General features: G+C 40.4%; 3 protein-coding genes across 5 annotated transcripts in view; 2 read left to right on the top strand and 1 right to left on the bottom strand.

The window, feature by feature from the left end:
• Nucleotides 1-2,532: 2,532 nt before the first annotated feature.
• Nucleotides 2,533-6,359, top strand: LOC125038946 (vicilin-like seed storage protein At2g18540). 2 transcript variants are annotated; one of them, XM_047632639.1, is made up of 4 exons: nt 2,533-2,756; nt 2,962-3,036; nt 3,556-3,639; nt 4,252-5,545. In XM_047632639.1, the coding sequence occupies exons 1-4, from the start codon at nt 2,615-2,617 to the stop codon at nt 4,998-5,000; spliced, it is 1,050 nt and encodes a 349-aa protein (XP_047488595.1). In that variant the 5' UTR covers nt 2,533-2,614; the 3' UTR covers nt 5,001-5,545. The 2 variants fall into 2 exon arrangements, with proteins under 2 accessions (XP_047488595.1, XP_047488596.1); XM_047632640.1 differs by having other exon boundaries at nt 2,534-2,756; nt 5,511-6,359.
• A 506-nt stretch (nt 6,360-6,865) lies between these two features.
• Nucleotides 6,866-10,835, top strand: LOC125039009 (mRNA export factor GLE1-like). Its single transcript, XM_047632728.1, has 3 exons — nt 6,866-6,958; nt 7,979-8,090; nt 9,987-10,835. The coding sequence occupies exons 1-3, from the start codon at nt 6,866-6,868 to the stop codon at nt 10,724-10,726; spliced, it is 945 nt and encodes a 314-aa protein (XP_047488684.1). The 3' UTR covers nt 10,727-10,835.
• Nucleotides 10,836-17,667: 6,832 nt separating this feature from the next.
• The window catches only part of LOC125039084 (cingulin-like), a 3,873-nt gene continuing 1,540 nt past the window's right edge, over nt 17,668-20,000 (bottom strand). The window contains exon 4 of one of the 2 annotated variants that reach the window (XM_047632814.1): nt 17,668-18,481. In XM_047632814.1, the coding sequence (XP_047488770.1) occupies nt 17,742-18,481 (740 nt within the window). In that variant the 3' untranslated portion in view covers nt 17,668-17,741. Of the gene's footprint in view, nt 19,757-20,000 lie in introns of both variants that reach the window. The other variant, XM_047632813.1, reaches the window with a different exon arrangement.

Raw genomic sequence — 20,000 nt, 5'->3', positions numbered from 1 at the left:
GAGATGTTCTTTTTAATTTCTTTTTGAATGTATTAGAGTTACTAATATTTCTGATATTATTTGGTAATTTGTTCCAAATCATGGGTCCACGTGTAAGTGTCTGCCGTGCCCCTATATCTGTGCGTGATCTTTTGATGCGTAGAGAGTTCACCTGTCTTGTTTGGTTGTGTTACCTACGGTTGGAAGGGTTAATAGCCACTTTGGATAATACCCTTGGATTATTTTGTGAATTAGTACGCAAGTGTCATAGTTACAATTGTGTTGTACTTTTAGCCAATTTAGTTTGTTTATGTGCGGGGTAATGTGGTCATACTTATTTACGTTACCAAGCGCTACTCTCGCAGCAAAGTTCTGTAATTTTTGGATTTTCTGAATGTGACCTTTGTTTGTTGTTGTGTTGTGTCTTGTCAAACCCTCTGATCTCGGTTGTACTTGTTTCTGTTTAAAAACACTTTGACATTCCTTGGGAAGGCATCAGAGTCTAAAAACAGTTCAGTCTTTATTTCTCGGCCTTGCACAGTAACCGAAATTTTCCGAGAGATGTTCTTCGATATCTTCTTCATTTGTGTCTGGATGACAGCTCGTGATGTACAGGTATACTGTCTCGGGCCGATCTGCTCCCATCAAGCGCTTTAGTGTTTGTCGTTCCTCTCTTGATTTTCTCCTTTGTTTCTTTGAAACGACTGTGATGAATCCATCACCTTCAGCATCACCTGTTCTCTCTAGGTGGCTGTTCATCACAACCGTCGGCACTGCTGGAGCTGGGGGGGGGGGGGGCTGAGGGCGCAGTGGGAGGGGGGCTCCTGGCACCTGGGGATGAGTTGCATCACTCCACTGGCGGTTTGGATTTAGATACGTGTGTGTGTGTGTAGACAGATGGATATAAATACACACACATACACACGCACACACAGGCACACACACAGAGGCACACACACACACACACACACACACACACACACACACACACACACACACACACATGCACGCACGCACGCACAGCACGCGCGCACGCACACACACACACACACATGCACGCACGCACGCACAGCACGCGCGCACGCACACACACACACACACACACACGCACACACACACACACACACACACACACACACACACACACACACACATATATATATATATATATATATATATATATATATATCCATACAAATATATACATACATTATATGCATATATATATATATATATATATATATATATATATATATCCATACGAATATATACATACATTATATGTATATATATATACATATATATACATACATATATACACATATATGTGTGTGTGTGTGTGTGATGCTCTGGCACTCACGAGTTTTATGTTTGTTGGCATTTCCATCTCGGTCATCACTTTAAATGCCAACGAATCCTTTCTTAACGTACAGCTAATCTTATAAAATGTTGCAGTTCTGTTGGCTAAACTCACAATAGTCATTCACTCACACGAACATAAACTTTATTAATAGTATCACAAACACATGTTTTCTGTTCTGCAAATTTCCCTTTTATTGTTATTTCTTCGTAATTACGTCTTATTATTTACAGGAATAATATCCCATTCTTTAATAGTCATGTCTGGTGTGAAAATGTTCCACTGAAAATTGCCAAGAGGGAAGTATTGCTATTCGTACACGACTGTGAAGACCCTGTCCTGAATCTCCTCAAGGCAATTCGTAGTCCTTGAATGGGCTGTACTCTTTCTTAGTTCAGAGGCTCTAGTAAGGTTGTTTATGGTAGTCATGAAATCTGAGGGTAGAAACTATACGGAATCCCCTAGCAAAGATTCCGCGTATGGGCCTTGTTCTAAATCCCTGCACCAGTATAAATAAATACTTATATATACACATATATCTAAATATACATAGATGTATGAATTATATATTTATTCATATATATAATATATATTATAAATATAATATAACAAAATAGCATATTAGCCCTATGTATATATGTATATATACACACACACAAATATGTATGAACGTGTATATATATAACTATATATATATATATATATATGCGTGTGTGTGTGTGTGTGTGTATGCATGTGTGCACACATCACTGCAGCCCTTCTAGAAGCCCGGGATTCCCGCGTCGTCCGCTCGCCACCCGATATCGCCGCCGCGTTCGACGAGCGTGAGCAGCAGCCCGTGGCCGGCGAGGTCGACGCTGTTTATCTTGTGCGCGAGCTTAGCCTCTCGCTTCCTCCTGCACGTGGCTTGATATTTGGAGTTGGAGAGAAGACATGTTTGCTGAGTGTAGACTGACCCATGGAAAAAAAAATAAATAAATAGCAACCTCAGTATAGAGAAATAGAAAAGAAAATAATTATAAAAGACAGAATTGTACACACTTGCAAGCCGGCATTGAGATCCTACAGATAGGTTCAGGACGCTGGTAAAAACATCAAGTTGGGCGTCAGTCGGAGGCACAAGGGTATCACTGCACAAACATGTGGGACCCCATGCCCCCGCTCCCGCCCTTTAAAAGCAGCGCAGGGACCTCAAGCCCTCACTCCCTCGCGCAGCTCTTCCCAGTGCGCAACCTTTAGGAACTCTCGCCCACTCGTTCGCTCCGGTCGAAAGCCATGCTGGCCTTGGCACTGCTGTCGTTCTGCGCCGCCGGGTGGGCGGCCGCCGCGCCCCGCGACGAGGATCTGCGCGCCAGCGTCGTCTTCAACCAGCTGGCGATCGCCCAGGTGCTCGACAACCTGAGCAACATCTCTCAGGGTGAGGCTTTGGGTTCTCCGCTACCTGCCCCTACAGGGAATTTTTATTCATTACGTGAAATATTCTGTCTCCAACTTTAGACAATCTAATGATGGCTAAGCATCGCTCACTCAGAAGGACCCGTATTGCACCTGCAGTTGCACACTAGGCACCTTGTCTTTATGCCGTCTATCGCAGGCAATTAACTTCATTTCTTCCTGCCAAGGCGACGCCGCAGTGACGACGCAGCTGGCGCAGTTATCCCAGAGCCAGAAGGCGCAGATGCAGCAGACGAATGACGGTAAGCAGAGTCCACTGTGCCTACACATCCTAACATAGATAAGATATTGGATGAGTTGATGTTAATTCTGTCGAAAGTAGCCGACATCTGCAGAAGGAAAAAGAAAGAGGGTAACGATATACGGAAACCTGGTTTCTCTTTGGCGAGTTTACTTGTTCGTGCATTCCAGGCAGTGTTTTCCTTTTCCCGTCTGAGAAGGGACTTTCTTTTGATCGCTAATGAGTTGTTAATTATTTTTGATTAATAAATCGTGCAGACCTTATTATACTTTGGTAGTTATGCTCTATATTCGGTAAAATATCTCACTTGACAATTGCACATTCACTCAGACGAGACACAAGCACCGACACAGACCAGCACACGAACGTACACAAGCACACTCGCACACGCACACGCAGCCGCACGGGAACCACACTCTAAGGTCAAGGTTCTTTCCTCTTTATTTCCTGTTTCATTAAAAGACTATTGACGTGAAATAAAAATACTAACGCTATGATTCCTCCTCCTCCCCCGTTCTAGGCCTCGCTCGAGTGACATCCAGCTTAGAAATCCTTTCCCAGGCTCTGACGTCACACCTGCAGCAGGATGACGTCATCAACCGAGGTGAGTCTCCCGGGTCAAATTAACTCACTTGACATTCGCACGCGCAAGCACACTCGTAGACACAGACAAGCACGATGCAGATATACACATAAATACAGTATGAAATGCAGTCAAATATTATTACACATTAACAAACAAATTAATACAACTCGAATAAAAAAAATAAAAAAAATGCGCGTGGAAGAGCACATTTACTCACCAATTTAACTATGATATTTAAAGTGAAATATATATATAGTGAGGCCTTTAAGTGATGCAGTCTCAGTCGGAATGAAATAGGTTTTCGATCCGGTATGTGTGTCTATATATAAACACAAACACATTTACCTACAAACACATATATATGTATGTATGTATATATATATACATATATGCCTATATGTATATATATGTATATATATGTTTATACGAGTATAAATAAATACATATACATACATACATCATATATGCTTGTAGATATCTGTCTTTTTATACACACACACAAATATGTATATATGTGTGTGTGTGTGTAAAACAACATGAATTGCTTTCTGAAAATTACAGCTTTAACAAGCGCTAAATGCTTCGTAAGAAAAGCTTTTAGTTTATGATGAAAGCATAATTTTTCCACAGGTTCTTTCATGCCAAGCGAGTTTGTGGAAAGAGTGAAAGCACAGGAGAACGAAATGCAACAACTGTTGCAAAGGATAAACCAAACTGCAGCCGTCATTCAACAGCTTGAAGAACAAAGTCTGCAACTTCAGAATGAGGTCGACCTTAGACGTCATGAGGTCCAGCAAAAGGAGGACTTGACTGGGCAGCTGAAGGCCAGCATTCGGAGAGTGAAGGATGAGAACCTGCAGATTTTGGCCAAAGGCAACGACGCAGAAGGAGGGGCCTCCCTTCAGACAAAAGCACAGGCACTGAAGGACGAGCTGGCCGGGGAGAAAGCACTGCACACTCAGAAACAGGCAACCAAGACCCAGTTAGAGCAACAGGTCGCACAGTTAGAAAGCGCCAGCAGTGTAATCCGACAGGAATTGGCTCAGCTGGACCAGGATATCGAGCAGCTTCAGCAGCGAAAGACCTCGGCCGAAGGAGAGAAAAAGGCTCAGCTGGAAAAGAACGCCAACTTAAGGGAAGCCAAAGAGGAAGCACTGGCAGCAAAGACCAGGATCCAGACAGTGACTGATCAGCTGACTGGCAGGATCCGCAGTGTAGAAGCTGAAAATAAAGTGTTGGAACAACAAAAGAAAAATAAGGAAGATGCGCTTGGTGCTCTTCGAGCGTCACTGGCATCTCTGAACACCCAGAAAAATGAAGCAGACGGAAGACTGTCAGATGTTATTGGAGAAATGGATTACGTTTGTTTCTTTAGTTAGTAGTTGGGATCAAGGAATATTGTGTGTGTAAACCAGGTGCCACAATTTGTTCATGGAGGTGACAGCGAAGTGATATGGATTATATAAGGGCTAAGGAACGGATAAGTATCGTAGGAGCAATGCAAAGGCATTGAAGTGACTGTGAAATGCAAAGGTCTGGATATTGATTATGGAAGAGATTTATTAAGGGATGAAAGCATTGGATATGTAGACAATAAAAAACCTCTATGACCATTTTTATCGTATACATTTGATATGGTGATCACTGTACTTTTATATGGACTCTGTTATTCAGAGCACTGCTATATTTCTAAGGCTTTATTTATAGGGTTGATATCTAACGCAATGCCGTTTGCTTTCCCTTGCTGATGTGCCCAAGCCTATCATTTTCAAACTCGATAGGGCGCAAGAAAGTAACGAAACTGGTGAGTTCATTCTTCAAACGGAAAGGCCAAATCATTAGTGCGATACACATTTATAGATGTCTGAACAATTTTCTCCTCTCAACAGAATTCCGTATTTGTACAAACATCAGCGAAGCTTTGCAGACAAGGACAAGCCTCAACGAGAACCAATTCCGGGAACAGCAAGAAGCGAACGCCCACCTGGAAGCAAAGCGCAGGGAGGCGGAGGAGAGAATCCGCCAGGCAAGGATCACCAAGCAACAGTTGCAACAACAGCTCCTCCAACTGCAGACGGATGAGCTGCAACTGAAACACGAGGAAGTGCAAGCCAAGACGGAGAACCTTGAGGCCAAGAGAGCACAAGGAGAGAAAGCCCGGCTGAACAGCGAGATCAGTCTGCTTAAGCACGAGCTCCTCCTTGCCAAGGAACGCAACCGTCATATCGAAACGCAGATTTCTTCCATTAGACAAAAGGTTACGCAAGTCACCAGAGCCAAAAACGAATTGACACAGAGTAAAGATACAAAAGCAGATGTGAAAAGCTCCTTATCCCAAAATCTAGAGGAAGAAGTGACTCTAATCGAACGACACTCTGATGAAAATAGCCGCCTAGAAGAGGACATTGGACGCACCAGAGCAACAGGCGAGAATCTCACGAAGACGAAGTCAGAGTTGGAGCAAAAACTGAACGCACTGAACGTTCAGAAAGGACAGTTACAGAAGGGAATGCAGCTTGCTGGGGAATCGGAGAAGTCGGTACAGGCTTCTATAGCGAGAGTAGGCCAGGAGATTCAGAAAATTGAATCTGATATTAGGTACACAGAGGGAGAAATGCGGTATTGTTAGCGATATTGACCTCTTGTTCTAAGATCTTGAATATGTGGGGAAAAAATGTATTATTACAGTAAATAACTTTGTATGAAGCTATTACTTCTAATAAAATTTACTAAAAACCTTCAAACTAAAACATATCCTCAATATGAATAATAAAAGCCATCTAAAAAAGAAAAGAAAAGGAAAAAAAATCATGTTAAAATTACATGTTATGGTGACCTATATTGAATTATGATGTCTGAAGACCTTACATGGGAATTAAAAGACGCACTAACATGGGGCAGCAGATACTCATGATATGTGATGTGAGAATAAGGAGATTTAGTGATACTCACCATAAAAGAAGCAGAAGAAAATGGAATTGAAGATTTGTGGTACATATAATTGTTCTTGTAAAGCTGTGGTTAGATATTTCTGAACCTCCCTCTGGTAAGGAAACCAACCAAGTGGCAACTCACTTGTAGCAAACAAAATATTTATCAATGAATGAATGAATGTTTTTCAACGTGTGTGACTAATAGAAGGTTGTATTGTCGTGGGTGATAATCCTGTCTGTCTGTCTGTCTGTCTGTCTGTCTCGTTCACGTTTAGAGAGAGGAACGGGAGTGATATCGATCATTATACGACATGTCCAAGTGCAGCCATTTCTTAATAGAGGTCTATGGCTCGGATGAGTCCAATGGGCAGATAACCATGATAAGGAAACGTGAAGAGTTGGATGTAGAGGCAGAGAAAGAACCCATGAACAAACCAGATACTAAGGATACTCATATTTATTAAACGCAATCAGTGAATACAACGATAGGTATATAACAATCCTCCCTGACCAGGCCTGGAACCTAGGTCACTCCGAGTATGAAACCGGAGGGCCTGTACTAAACCAACCATACTAGCCCGGAGTGACTTGGCTTAAACAGGGAGGACTGTTATATATCTATATCAATGCGGCAATGCATTATTCCATCTTTCATATGTAAACCTCAGTACATCTGACTTTTGTTCCGATTTTTAAATCAATTTCCACCCGAGTGCCCACGAGGAGTGTGTGTAAAACCTCGCTATCATTACTCATGTATGAGTAGATAGGTAATGGCTATGGAGATAGTTAGATCCTAGCTGCACACTCCTTTTACTGCGTATTGTGGTATGGTTGGAGTGACCTAGGTGCGAGACCAGGTCAGGGAGGATTGTTAGATATCTATATCAATGCGGCATTATTCCATCTTACAACGATAGATACATAAATTACAAAATAAACAATATATTGTAAAAAAAATCACAAGTATGGAATTTCTGAGTAAACAAGGTTAGCAAATTAACTATAAATCACAACTGATGTTTAAAAAATTAGCTACACACACTGTAAAACAAATACATTTTAATTTATACTTGTTTAATTCTTAAGCTATAAACAATATCTATAAATCTGAATTACAAATGGAGGATGTGTTGCTTGATTCAGCCGTTAATTTACACTAACTATAGGCATGGATATGTGTACAAAAATAAACACTGACAAAATATCTCACTTGACACATGCACATACGAAAGCACATTTACTCAGGCGAGACACAAGCACCGACACAGACCAGCACACGAACGTACACAAGCACACACGCACACGCAGCCGCACGGGAACCACACTCTAAGGTCTACACAAGCACAAGCACGTCAAGGTTCTTTCCTCTTTATTTCCTGCTTCATTAAGAGACTATTGACGTGAAATAAAAATACTAACGCTTTGATTCCTCCTCCTCCCCCATTCTAGGCCTCGCTCGAGTGACATCCAGCTTAGAAATCCTTTCCCAGGCTCTGACGTCACACCTGCAGCAGGATGACGTCATCAACCGAGGTGAGTCTCCCGGGTCAAATTAACTCACTTGACACCCGCACGCGCAAGCACACTCGTAGACAGACAACTACGATGCAGATATACACGTGTAAATATGATCTTTAAACTGAAATATATAGTGAGGCCTTTAAGTGCCGTAGTATCAGTCCAAATGAAAGAGATTTTCGATAATGGTTCCTGCTATGTTATATATATATATATAAATGTAAATACATATATCTATATATACACACACATATATATATATATATATATATATATATATATATATACATGTATATACATATATAAGCATATATTTGGATATATATGTATATATCTATCTATCTATATATTTGTGTGTGTGTGCGCACGTGTGTATCTATATATAAACACATTCATTTACATATATACACACATATATATATACACACATTCATACATGCATGTGCATGTCTCTTTATACATATATATAGATAGATAGATAGATGGATATATAGATAGACAGATAGATATATATAGATATAGATATGTGTGCGTGTGTGTGTGTGTGTATAAAACAATATGAAATGCTTTCTGAAAATTACAGCTTTAACAAGCGCTAAATGCTTCGTAAGAAAAGCTTTTAGTTTATGATGAAAGCATAATTTTTCCACAGGTACTTTCATGCCAAGCGAGTTTGTGGAAAGAGTGAAAGCACAGGAGAACGAAATGCAACAACTGTTGCAAAGGATTAACCAAACTGCAGCCGTCATTCAACAGCTTGAAGAACAAAATCTGCAACTTCAGAATGAGGTCGACCTTAGACGTCATGAGGTCCAGCAAAAGGAGGACTTGATTGGGCAGCTGAAGGCCAGCATTCGGAGAGTGAAGGATGAGAACCTGCAGATTTTGGCCAAAGGCAACGACGCAGAAGGAGGGGCCTCCCTTCAGACAAAAGCACAGGCACTGAAGGACGAGCTGGCCGGGGAGAAAGCACTGCACACTCAGAAACAGGCAACCAAGACCCAGTTAGAGCAACAGGTCGCACAGTTAGAAAGCGCCAGCAGTGTAATCCGACAGGAATTGGCTCAGCTGGACCAGGATATCGAGCAGCTTCAGCAGCGAAAGACCTCGGCCGAAGGAGAGAAAAAGGCTCAGCTGGAAAAGAACGCCAACTTAAGGGAAGCCAAAGAGGAAGCACTGGCAGCAAAGACCAGGATCCAGACAGTGACTGATCAGCTGACTGGCAGGATCCGCAGTGTAGAAGCTGAAAATAAAGTGTTGGAACAACAAAAGAAAAATAAGGAAGATGCGCTTGGTGCTCTTCGAGCGTCACTGGCATCTCTGAACACCCAGAAAAATAAAGCAGACGGAAGACTGTCAGATGTTATTGGAGAAATGGATTACGTTTGTTTCTTTAGTTAGTAGTTGGGATCAAGGAATATTGTGTGTGTAAACCAGGTGCCACAATTTGTTCATGGAGGTGACAGCGAAGTGATATGGATTATATAAGGGCTAATGAACGGATAAGTATCGTAGGAGCAATGCAAAGGCATTGAAGTGACTGTGAAATGCAAAGGTCTGGATATTGATTATGGAAGAGGTTTATTAAGGGATGAAAGCATTGGATTTGTAGACAATAAAAAACCTCTATGACCATTTTTATCGTATACATTTGATATGGTGATCACTGTACTTTTATATGGACTCTGTTATTCAGAGCACTGCTATATTTCTAAGGCTTTATTTATAGGGTTGATATCTAACGCAATGCCGTTTGCTTTCCCTTGCTGATGTGCCCAAGCCTATCATTTTCAAACTCGATAGGGCGCAAGAAAGTAACGAAACTGGTGAGTTCATTCTTCAAACGGAAAGGCCAAATCATTAGTGCGATACACATTTATAGATGTCTGAACAATTTTCTCCTCTCAACAGAATTCCGTATTTGTACAAACATCAGCGAAGCTTTGCAGACAAGGACAAGCCTCAACGAGAACCAATTCCGGGAACAGCAAGAAGCGAACGCCCAGCTGGAAGCAAAGCGCAGGGAGGCGGAGGAGAGAATCCGCCAGGCAAGGATCACCAAGCAACAGTTGCAACAACAGCTCCTCCAACTGCAGAAGGATGAGCTGCAACTGAAACACGAGGAAGTGCAAGCCAAGACGGAGAACCTTGAGGCCAAGAGAGCACAAGGAGAGAAAGCCCGGCTGAACAGCGAGATCAGTCTGCTTAAGCACGAGCTCCTCCTTGCCAAGGAACGCAACCGTCATATCGAAACGCAGATTTCTTCCATTAGACAAAAGGTTACGCAAGTCACCAGAGCCAAAAACGAATTGACACAGAGTAAAGATACAAAAGCAGATGTGAAAAGCTCCTTATTCCAAAATCTAGAGGAAGAAGTGACTCTAATCGAACGACACTCTGATGAAAATAGCCGCCTAGAAGAGGATATTGGACGCACCAGAGCAACAGGCGAGAATCTCACGAAGACGAAGTCAGAGTTGGAGCAAAAACTGAACGCACTGAACGTTCAGAAAGGACAGTTACAGAAGGGAATGCAGCTTGCTGGGGAATCGGAGAAGTCGGTACGGGCTTCTATAGCGAGAGTAGGCCAGGAGATTCAGAAAATTGAATCTGATATTAGGTACACAGAGGGAGAAATGCGGTATTGTTAGCGATATTGACCTCTCGTTCTAAGATCTTGAATATGTGGGAAAAAAATGTATTATTACAGTAAATAACTTTGTATGAAGCTATTACTTCTAATAAAATTTACTAAAAACCTTCAAACTAAAACATATCCTCAATATGAATAATAAAAGCCATCTAAAAAAGAAAAGAAAAGGAAAAAAATCATGTTAAAATTACATGTTATGGTGACCTATATTGAATTATGATCTCTGAAGACCTTACATGGGAATTAAAAGACGCACTAACATGGGGCAGCAGATACTCATGATATGTGATGTGAGAATAAGGAGATTTAGTGATACTCACCATAAAAGAAGCAGAAGAAAATGGAATTGAAGATTTGTGGTACATATAATTGTTCTTGTAAAGCTGTGGTTAGATATTTCTGAACCTCCCTCTGGTAAGGAAACCAACCAAGTGGCAACTCACTTGTAGCAAACAAAATATTTATCAATGAATGAATGAATGTTTTTCAACGTGTGTGACTAATAGAAGGTTGTATTGTCGTGGGTGATAATCCTGTCTGTCTGTCTGTCTGTCTGTCTGTCTCGTTCTCGTTTAGAGAGAGGAACGGGAGTGATATCGATCATTATACGACATGTCCAAGTGCAGCCATTTCTTAATAGAGGTCTATGGCTCGGATGAGTCCAATGGGCAGATAACCATGATAAGGAAACGTGAAGAGTTGGATGTAGAGGCAGAGAAAGAACCCATGAACAAACCAGATACTAAGGATACTCATATTTATTAAACGCAATCAGTGAATACAACGATAGGTATATAACAATCCTCCCTGACCAGGCCTGGAACCTAGGTCACTCCGAGTATGAAACCGGAGGGCCTGTACTAAACCAACCATACTAGCCCGGAGTGACTTGGCTTAAACAGGGAGGACTGTTATATATCTATATCAATGCGGCAATGCATTATTCCATCTTTCATATGTAAACCTCAGTACATCTGACTTTTGTTCCGATTTTTAAATCAATTTCCACCCGAGTGCCCACGAGGAGTGTGTGTAAAACCTCGCTATCATTACTCATGTATGAGTAGATAGGTAATGGCTATGGAGATAGTTAGATCCTAGCTGCACACTCCTTTTACTGCGTATTGTGGTATGGTTGGAGTGACCTAGGTGCGAGACCAGGTCAGGGAGGATTGTTAGATATCTATATCAATGCGGCATTATTCCATCTTACAACGATAGATACATAAATTACAAAATAAACAATATATTGTAAAAAAAATCACAAGTATGGAATTTCTGAGTAAACAAGGTTAGCAAATTAACTATAAATCACAACTGATGTTTAAAAAATTAGCTACACACACTGTAAAACAAATACATTTTAATTTATACTTGTTTAATTCTTAAGCTATAAACAATATCTATAAATCTGAATTACAAATGGAGGATGTGTTGCTTGATTCAGCCGTTAATTTACACTAACTATAGGCATGGATATGTGTACAAAAATAAACACTGACAAAATATCTCACTTGACACATGCACATACGAAAGCACATTTACTCAGGCGAGACACAAGCACCGACACAGACCAGCACACGAACGTACACAAGCACACTCACACACGCACAAGCAGCCGCACAGGAACCACACTCTAAGGTCTACACAAGCACAAGCACGTCAAGGTTCTTTCCTCTTTATTTCCTGCTTCATTAAGAGACTATTGACGTGAAATAAAAATACTAACGCTATAATTCCTCAAACTCAAAATAACATTGAAAAATATTGAAAATGAGGTGGATCATGTGACAACAAAAAAACTGCTGATTATCAAAACCTAGCGTCCATCTCTCGAGAATAAATTTGGAACATGGCAATGATGATGTGAATGAAAATAAGACTATTTAGTAATGAAATGAAATTAATATTCATAGTTATCAACACATATATATGGATAGATAGACGTTGATTGATAGTATAAGCAGTTGTTAATTTACTGACTGATAGATGAAATGTAAATAGATGCATATCGGTTTTCAGGAGCATTTAAAGATGGACAAATTATATATATTAGATGCTAGGTATCATAACGCCAGTCTGTCTCGCCAGCCTTCCCTTTCTTTTCCGGTGAACATGTTTCGAGTTTCTTGATCTCCTGTTATGACTTTATTCATAGAATTTAAGAATTGTAAGTAATAGGAAACTGCATGACAAATCTGAAAATACACATCTTAAGTGTGATCTTAAGTGTGACCCATTCAGCACGACCTTCACTTGGCTCCAAGCTCCGTGCCCATACACACCTTCTGTAAGTATTGCCAATGTATTGGCATATACAGCACTTGTTTTAATTTAATGAAAATGACGAATTTATAATTGTTGGTAATGTAACAATGCTAATAATGGTCTCTGAACATTTGCAGTCTCCACTTTGGTTCTTTTTGAAGGAGAAATCTGAAACTCAGAAGCACCTTTTCGAGACGGCTGACAAGGGTCTGTTTTGGTTTGACATCTCGCCAGCAAACAAGTTGTCTGTGAAGAGCCCTTCTGTACAAGCTCAATGTCCCGTCTCTTGCTAATGTAGCTATTGTTTACCTTGTATAAATTGTAAATATATTGGTGACATGTGTCATGCGAATATAATTATCCTGGAGAAATACTCACTCATCTCAGGATCAAAACTGAACTAAAAAAGGAGGTAAAAATAAGGAAAACCTCAACAATATATATATTTTTTTCTTATTACATACTGTACATGTACATGCTGTACCATAAGGCACTACAATCAGTATAGAGATAGCAAGCCTTCCTGTGGGTGGCACCGAAGTCGAACCAGACGATGTAACGTGGTTATTGCCAGAACACGCTTGAGGATTATGTCTCGGAATGTCATGTGATACAGCCTTTCAGACCACCTAACATGAGGTATAAAGAACTATGTGAATATTTCATTTCATCTGATACATTTGAAGATATACTCATACTATATCCTAAATTTACTATGTAATACTGCTGTAAACAAATAACAGTGTTATGTAAACACAGTGGCAAAAGCATATCAACGTCATATTTTTGTATGATGTATGATTTATATTTCTAAATTACCATGTACAATTACAGAAGTCACAGACTAATGTACTGTGTCAGATATATGTAAAACTGTAATCATGATTGCCCACGCCTGAGCAGATAGTCAGGGTGGTAAATAAACTTAACTTATGAACTTTTGCACATATAATATAAGGACAATGAGAATTGAACCTGACTTGCTAGCCTTACTTGAGGAACTCTCTTTCATTAGATGGGATGTAGTAGGACTTGTCGAAGAACTGATACTAAATGATAGACATGTGCACTTTTGGAGAGGTAAACCCTAGGATAGCAAGCTCGAATTAGGGGTAGGTACTTAGTTCACAAACGTTTAGAAAAGAATATCGTGGAATTCTATAGTGAAAACGGAAGAGTGGCTTCAGTAACAATAAACCTAAATACTAGGTACAACTTAAAGATTGTTCAAATCTGTGCTCCAACCTGCAGCCACGGCGACGAAGGAATAGAGAGCTTCTATGAAGAAGTTCATTTAGCCAGCGAGAGAGTAAAAACCAATTTCACAATAATTATGGGAAATTTCAATGCCAAAACAGGTAAAAAGACAGAAGGAGAAACCGTAGTGTGAATCACAGACTAGGCACTAGGAATGAGAGGGGACAAATGCATATCGATTTTGTGGAGAGTCGATCACACAATAGCATGAATACATTCATCGAAAAAAAGACATGCGGAAGTTGGAAGTTGCCATCTGACATCAAACACAAAATTGCCATTATAATTTCAAATAGTTATTAAAAAAGTAAATGTTGGCAGCAATCATGAAATGATCAAAGGCCAAATTAAATTACACTCAGAAGGGAAAGGAACAAACTCATATAAAAGCCTCAGTCAAATTTAGGCAACTTAAAGACCAGAGCGACAAAATTTAGCATTAACATCCAAAACAGATATTCACTTTTCAGCGACGAAGATCTCAACATTGACCAAATAATAACAAACAGTTTAGTGACATAATAAAGGAAGCTGCACTTGAAGTAGGCGGTAAGAACGTCAAACAAAGCTCCAGCAAGCTCTCGGTACAAACTAAACAACTTATGCAAGAAGTAGGGTCATGAAAGTATCGTCAAATAGGGACAAAATAGAATAAACTGAACTAGCAAAGGGAAGATGTATGGAAATTCAATACTCAAATATAAATGAAAGAGTGAACTCAGGTACCAGCATGAAAACAGCTAAAAGGAGACTCAGAATAGGGAGAAATCGAATGTATGTAATAAAGAAACCAGATGGTAAAGTGACATATAAGAATGAAATCATAAGAGTAGTGGAAGACTTTTACAGGGATCTATACAACTCAAATGAACAGCCGTGGACGTACCAAACATCACAACAGAAGAACTAAAGAGAGTGCTTAAAAGCATGAAGAGAGGGAAAATACCAGGTGAAGACGGAATTAGTATAGACCTCATAATAGATGCAGGAGAAGTTGCAATAGTGAAACTAGCGAAGCTTTTTAACAAATGCCTTCTCAACGGAAAAACTCCGAAAGCCTGGAAAAATGCAACAATTACTTTGATATATAAAAAAGGGGATAGATAGGATCTAAAAAACTACCGACCCTTAAGCCTCCTTTCAGTTACAAACTGTTCACAAAAGTCATCACAACTCGCATCTCTGACAGTGTGGATTCTAACCAGCCTAGAGAACAGGCCGCAGTGGATTCTCAACGACAGACCATATCCACATGCTCACCCAAATAAGAGAAAAAATAAACGAATATAGGACAACCCTGTGTATGGCATTCATCGATTACGAAAAGGCATTTGAATCTACATATACCAGCAATACTAGATGTATACCTCCTCTACTCCCTAAGACATGGAGTAGAGGAAGTATATTATAAAATATGGGAAGATATATACGAAGATGGGACAGCAACCACTAAGTTCCACACGGAAACTGATAAAATACCAATTAAAAAAGGTGTTAAACAGGACGATACCTTGACACGGAACTCACTCACGGTGGATATGATCAGATGCAAAACCTTGACTGAATCTGAGAAATACATTTCAAGTTTCCACAGCCGTTCCGAGTAGTCAGGTACTTTTTCCAATTCATTTGAAGCTTCATCAATGTTTTGCTAGTAATTAAACATCATATCAGCATATTAAGTGCTTTAATGGTTTTCTATTGATTTTTTTAAAAATGTATGACAGTCCAAATTTCAATGATACTGTAGAGACTGTGATACTTGAAACATTTTACCAAATGTTAGGAGATTCGGGATGTTACAAAAGGCCTATTGTTTATACTTAAGAAATGTACAAAAAGAGAGAGAAAACAAAAGATGTATTTTTCCATATTAAGGTATCAGACTGTCATTACTGTTTACTCAGAAATTCCATGTTATCTATACCCTGTCGTTGTATTTGCTTAATACTAGTATACTCTTAATATCCTAATTGTCCACAGACCTCTTTCTCTGCCTCAACCTCCACTTCTTCACATTTCCTTATCATGGCTGTCTGCCTGTTGGACATGGCCTAGTCATATACCTGTATCAATATATTGCTGCACTTGGACATTTCTCTCCTTGGCCCTCTTCCCACATATCTTTTGATATCACTTCCATTCCTTTCTCTAAGAGAGAGAGAGAGAGAGAATAATCCCTCATGACTGTACAACCTTCTATCAATGACACCGAAAACCATTCATTCATAAATATTATGTTTACTTGGTGAATTCCGTACTCGGGGGGGGGGGGGTCAAAAACTCCTTACCACAGGCAGAAGGAAGACTGCATCTGGCAGTCTTTCTCGATCAGCCTCGATTTTCACTGCAGAGTTACATGCCATCCTTGCAGCAGTCAAGATGACTAGAGATCTTACAAACCATTCCGTTGTATAATATGGTGACTCTCGTAATACCTTACAAGCTTAAGAGCTTAAATTCATCACATCCAGTGGTGAGGGAGGTTCAAGATTGGCTTGCACTGATGTCAGCACATAAAAAGATAACTGTGTTGGGTGCCAGCACATGTTGGTATCAGTGGGAATGAGCGAGCTGATCAGAAGGTCAAGGCAGCTGCGGTTCAGCCCTGTGATGCTCGTTTTCCTCTCCCACACACTGACTTGAAACCCAGCATCAGGAGTTGTCTTCGCGATAAATGGAGGGACAAATGGAGGCATACCTTTAGAAACAAACTGCGAGAGATTAGAGATGACCTTGGCAGTTGAGTGACCAGCATCCATCCCAACCGACAAGTAGAAGTTGTATTAACAAGACTGAGAATCGGGCACACAAGACTGACTCACGGGCCGATGATGGCTAAAAGTGAAGCACGCAGTGAGGAATGCCAAGGGCCATTAACAGTCACACATGTAGTGGAAAGATGTGCTACATTCTCAGACCAAAGAGGAAGGTACTTGTCTCCCCCATATACACTGAAAAATGTATTGGGGGAGTATTGTGACATAGAAGGTCTTATTAGTTTCTTTAGGGAAACTAATATTTTCAATAACATTTAATTATGCATAATGTTTATGCAATAGTTTTTAGACATTTAGAGCATAATGTTTATGCTTTGATTTTTTTTATGTATGTATTGTTATTTATAACATTTATTGATTGCTTTTTAACGTTTTAGATATTTTGATATTCCAGTCTAACAAAGTGTTCGCCGCTAATGACCTTAGTTGTTGACGCGGCAGATAATATTAAATAAGCAATCAATCCTTACCACAGCTATGCCTTCCACTCCATTTCTTTTACGGTAAGCATCACTGAACCTCCTTGTTCTCTCCGCACATTTCATGATTATCTGCCAGCCCATGCCATTAGCAAATATTACGTATTTTAATTCCCGTTTATTATTTACATTGTAGGTATGTTATAAACTGTAGGTTTCTAGTAAAGTTTATTAGAAGTAATATCTTCATACAGACTAAGTTATTTACTGTAATGATGTAATGAGGTCACTAACAATGCCGAATAATTTTTTCTATGCTCTTAATCTCAGATTCAATTTTCTGAATCTCCTGGCCTACTCTCGCTATAGAAGCCTGTACCGACTTCTCCGACTCCCCAGCAAGCTGCATTCCCTTCTGTAACTGTCCTTTCTGAACGTTCAGTGCGTTCAGTTTTTGCTCCAACTCTGCCTTCGTCTTCTTGAGATTCTCGCCTGTTGCTCTGGTGCGTCCAATGTCCTCTTCTAGACGGCTATTTTCATCAGAGTGTCGTTCGATTAGAGTCACTTCTTCCTCTAGATTTTGGGATAAGGAGCTTTTCACATCTGCTTTTGTATCTTTACTCTGTGTCAATTCGTTTTTGGCTCTGGTGACTTGCGTAACCTTTTGTCTAATGGAAGAAATCTGCGTTTCGATATGACGGTTGCGTTCCTTGGCAAGGAGGAGCTCGTGCTTAAGCAGACTGATCTCGCTGTTCTGCCGGGCTTTCTCTCCTTGTGCTCTCTTGGCCTCAAGGTTCTCCGTCTTGGCTTGCACTTCCTCGTGTTTCAGTTGCAGCTCATCCGTCTGCAGTTGGAGGAGCTGTTGTTGCAACTGTTGCTTGGTGATCCTTGCCTGGCGGATTCTCTCCTCCACCTCCCTGCGCTTTGCTTCCAGCTGGGCGTTCGCTTCTTGCTGTTCCCGGAATTGGTTCTCGTTGAGGCTTGTCCTTGTCTGCAAAGCTTCGCTGATGTTTCTGCAGCTATGGAACTCTGTTGAGAGAAAATTGCTCAGACATCTACAAATATGTATTGCACTAACAATTTGGCCTTTCAGTTTGAAGAGTGAACTCACCGCCTTCTTTACTTTCTTGTATCATATCGAATTTAGCAGATTAGCAAGGAGAAGCAAACAGCAAAACACAAATTGTAACCCTACATATTAATACTTAGTCACACAGCAGTGCTCTGGATAATATGGGCTGTATAAAAGAACCAAGGTCACTGTACTAAATGTAAACAATGAAAATGGTCACAGAGATCTTTCAATGTCCTGGTACCCAATGCTCTCATCCCCTACTGAACACCTTATATAATCAATATTAAAAACTTGCACTTCACTGTCACCCCTGTGAACTTTTACTGTCCTTATACCCACTGTCCGTATCTCTTCCTGAACCCCTTTATAATTATTACCAGGGTCTCTGCACTTTACTGTCACCTCCTTGGACAAATTATGGCACCTGGTATACCCACACAATATTTCTTGATCCTCTTGTACTATACAGTACACAAACTGCTACATATCTAAACAATAAAAAACTAATTCTTCCTTCATATCTAACAGTCTTCCGTCTGCTTCTTTTTTCTGGGTGTTCAAAGATGCCAGTGACGCTCGAAGAGCACCAAGCGCATCTTCCTTATTTTTCTTTTGTTGTTCCAACACTTTATTTTCAGCTTCTACACTGCGGATCCTGCCAGTCAGCTGATCAGTCACCGTCTGGATCCTGGTCTTTGCTGCCAGTGCTTCCTCTTTGGCTTCCCTTAAGTTGGCGTTCTTTTCCAGCTGAGCCTTTTTCTCCCCTTCGGCCGAGGCCTTTCGCTGCTGAAGCTGCTCGATATCCTGGTCCAGCTGAGCCAATTCCTGTCGGATTACACTGCTGGCGCTTTCTAACTGTGCGACCTGTTGCTCTAACTGGGTCTTGGTTGCCTGTTTCTGAGTGTGCAGTGCTTTCTCCCCGGCCAGCTCGTCCTTCAGTGTCTGTGCTTTTGTCTGAAGGGAGGCCCCTCCTTCTGTGTCGTTGCCTTTGGCCAAAATCTGCAGGTTCTCATCTTTCACTCTCCGAATGCTGGCCTTCAGCTGCCCAATCAAGTCCTCCTTTTGCTGGACCTCATGACGTCTAAGGTCGACCTCATTCTGAAGTTGCAGACTTTGTTCTTCAAGTTGTTGAATGACGGCTGCAGTTTGGTTTATCCTTTGCAACAGTTGTTGCATTTCGTTCTCCTGTGCTTTCACTCTTTCCACAAACTCGCTTGGCATGAAAGTACCTGTGGAAAAATTATGCTTTCATCATAAACTAAAAGCTTTTCTTACGAAGCATTTAACGCTTGTTAAAGCTGTAATTTTCAGAAAGCATTTCATATTGTTTTACACACACACACACACACGCACACATATCTATATCTATATATATATATATATATCTGTCTATCTATCTATCCATCTATCTATCTATATATATATCTATATATATATATAAAGAGACATATGTACATGCATGTATGAATGTGT

Source organism: Penaeus chinensis, chromosome 26 (assembly GCF_019202785.1).
Source record: "Penaeus chinensis breed Huanghai No. 1 chromosome 26, ASM1920278v2, whole genome shotgun sequence".
NCBI lineage: Eukaryota > Metazoa > Arthropoda > Malacostraca > Decapoda > Penaeidae > Penaeus > Penaeus chinensis.
The sequence above is the reverse complement of the archived record's forward strand: the minus strand, read 5'-3'. Positions and strand labels throughout refer to the sequence as shown.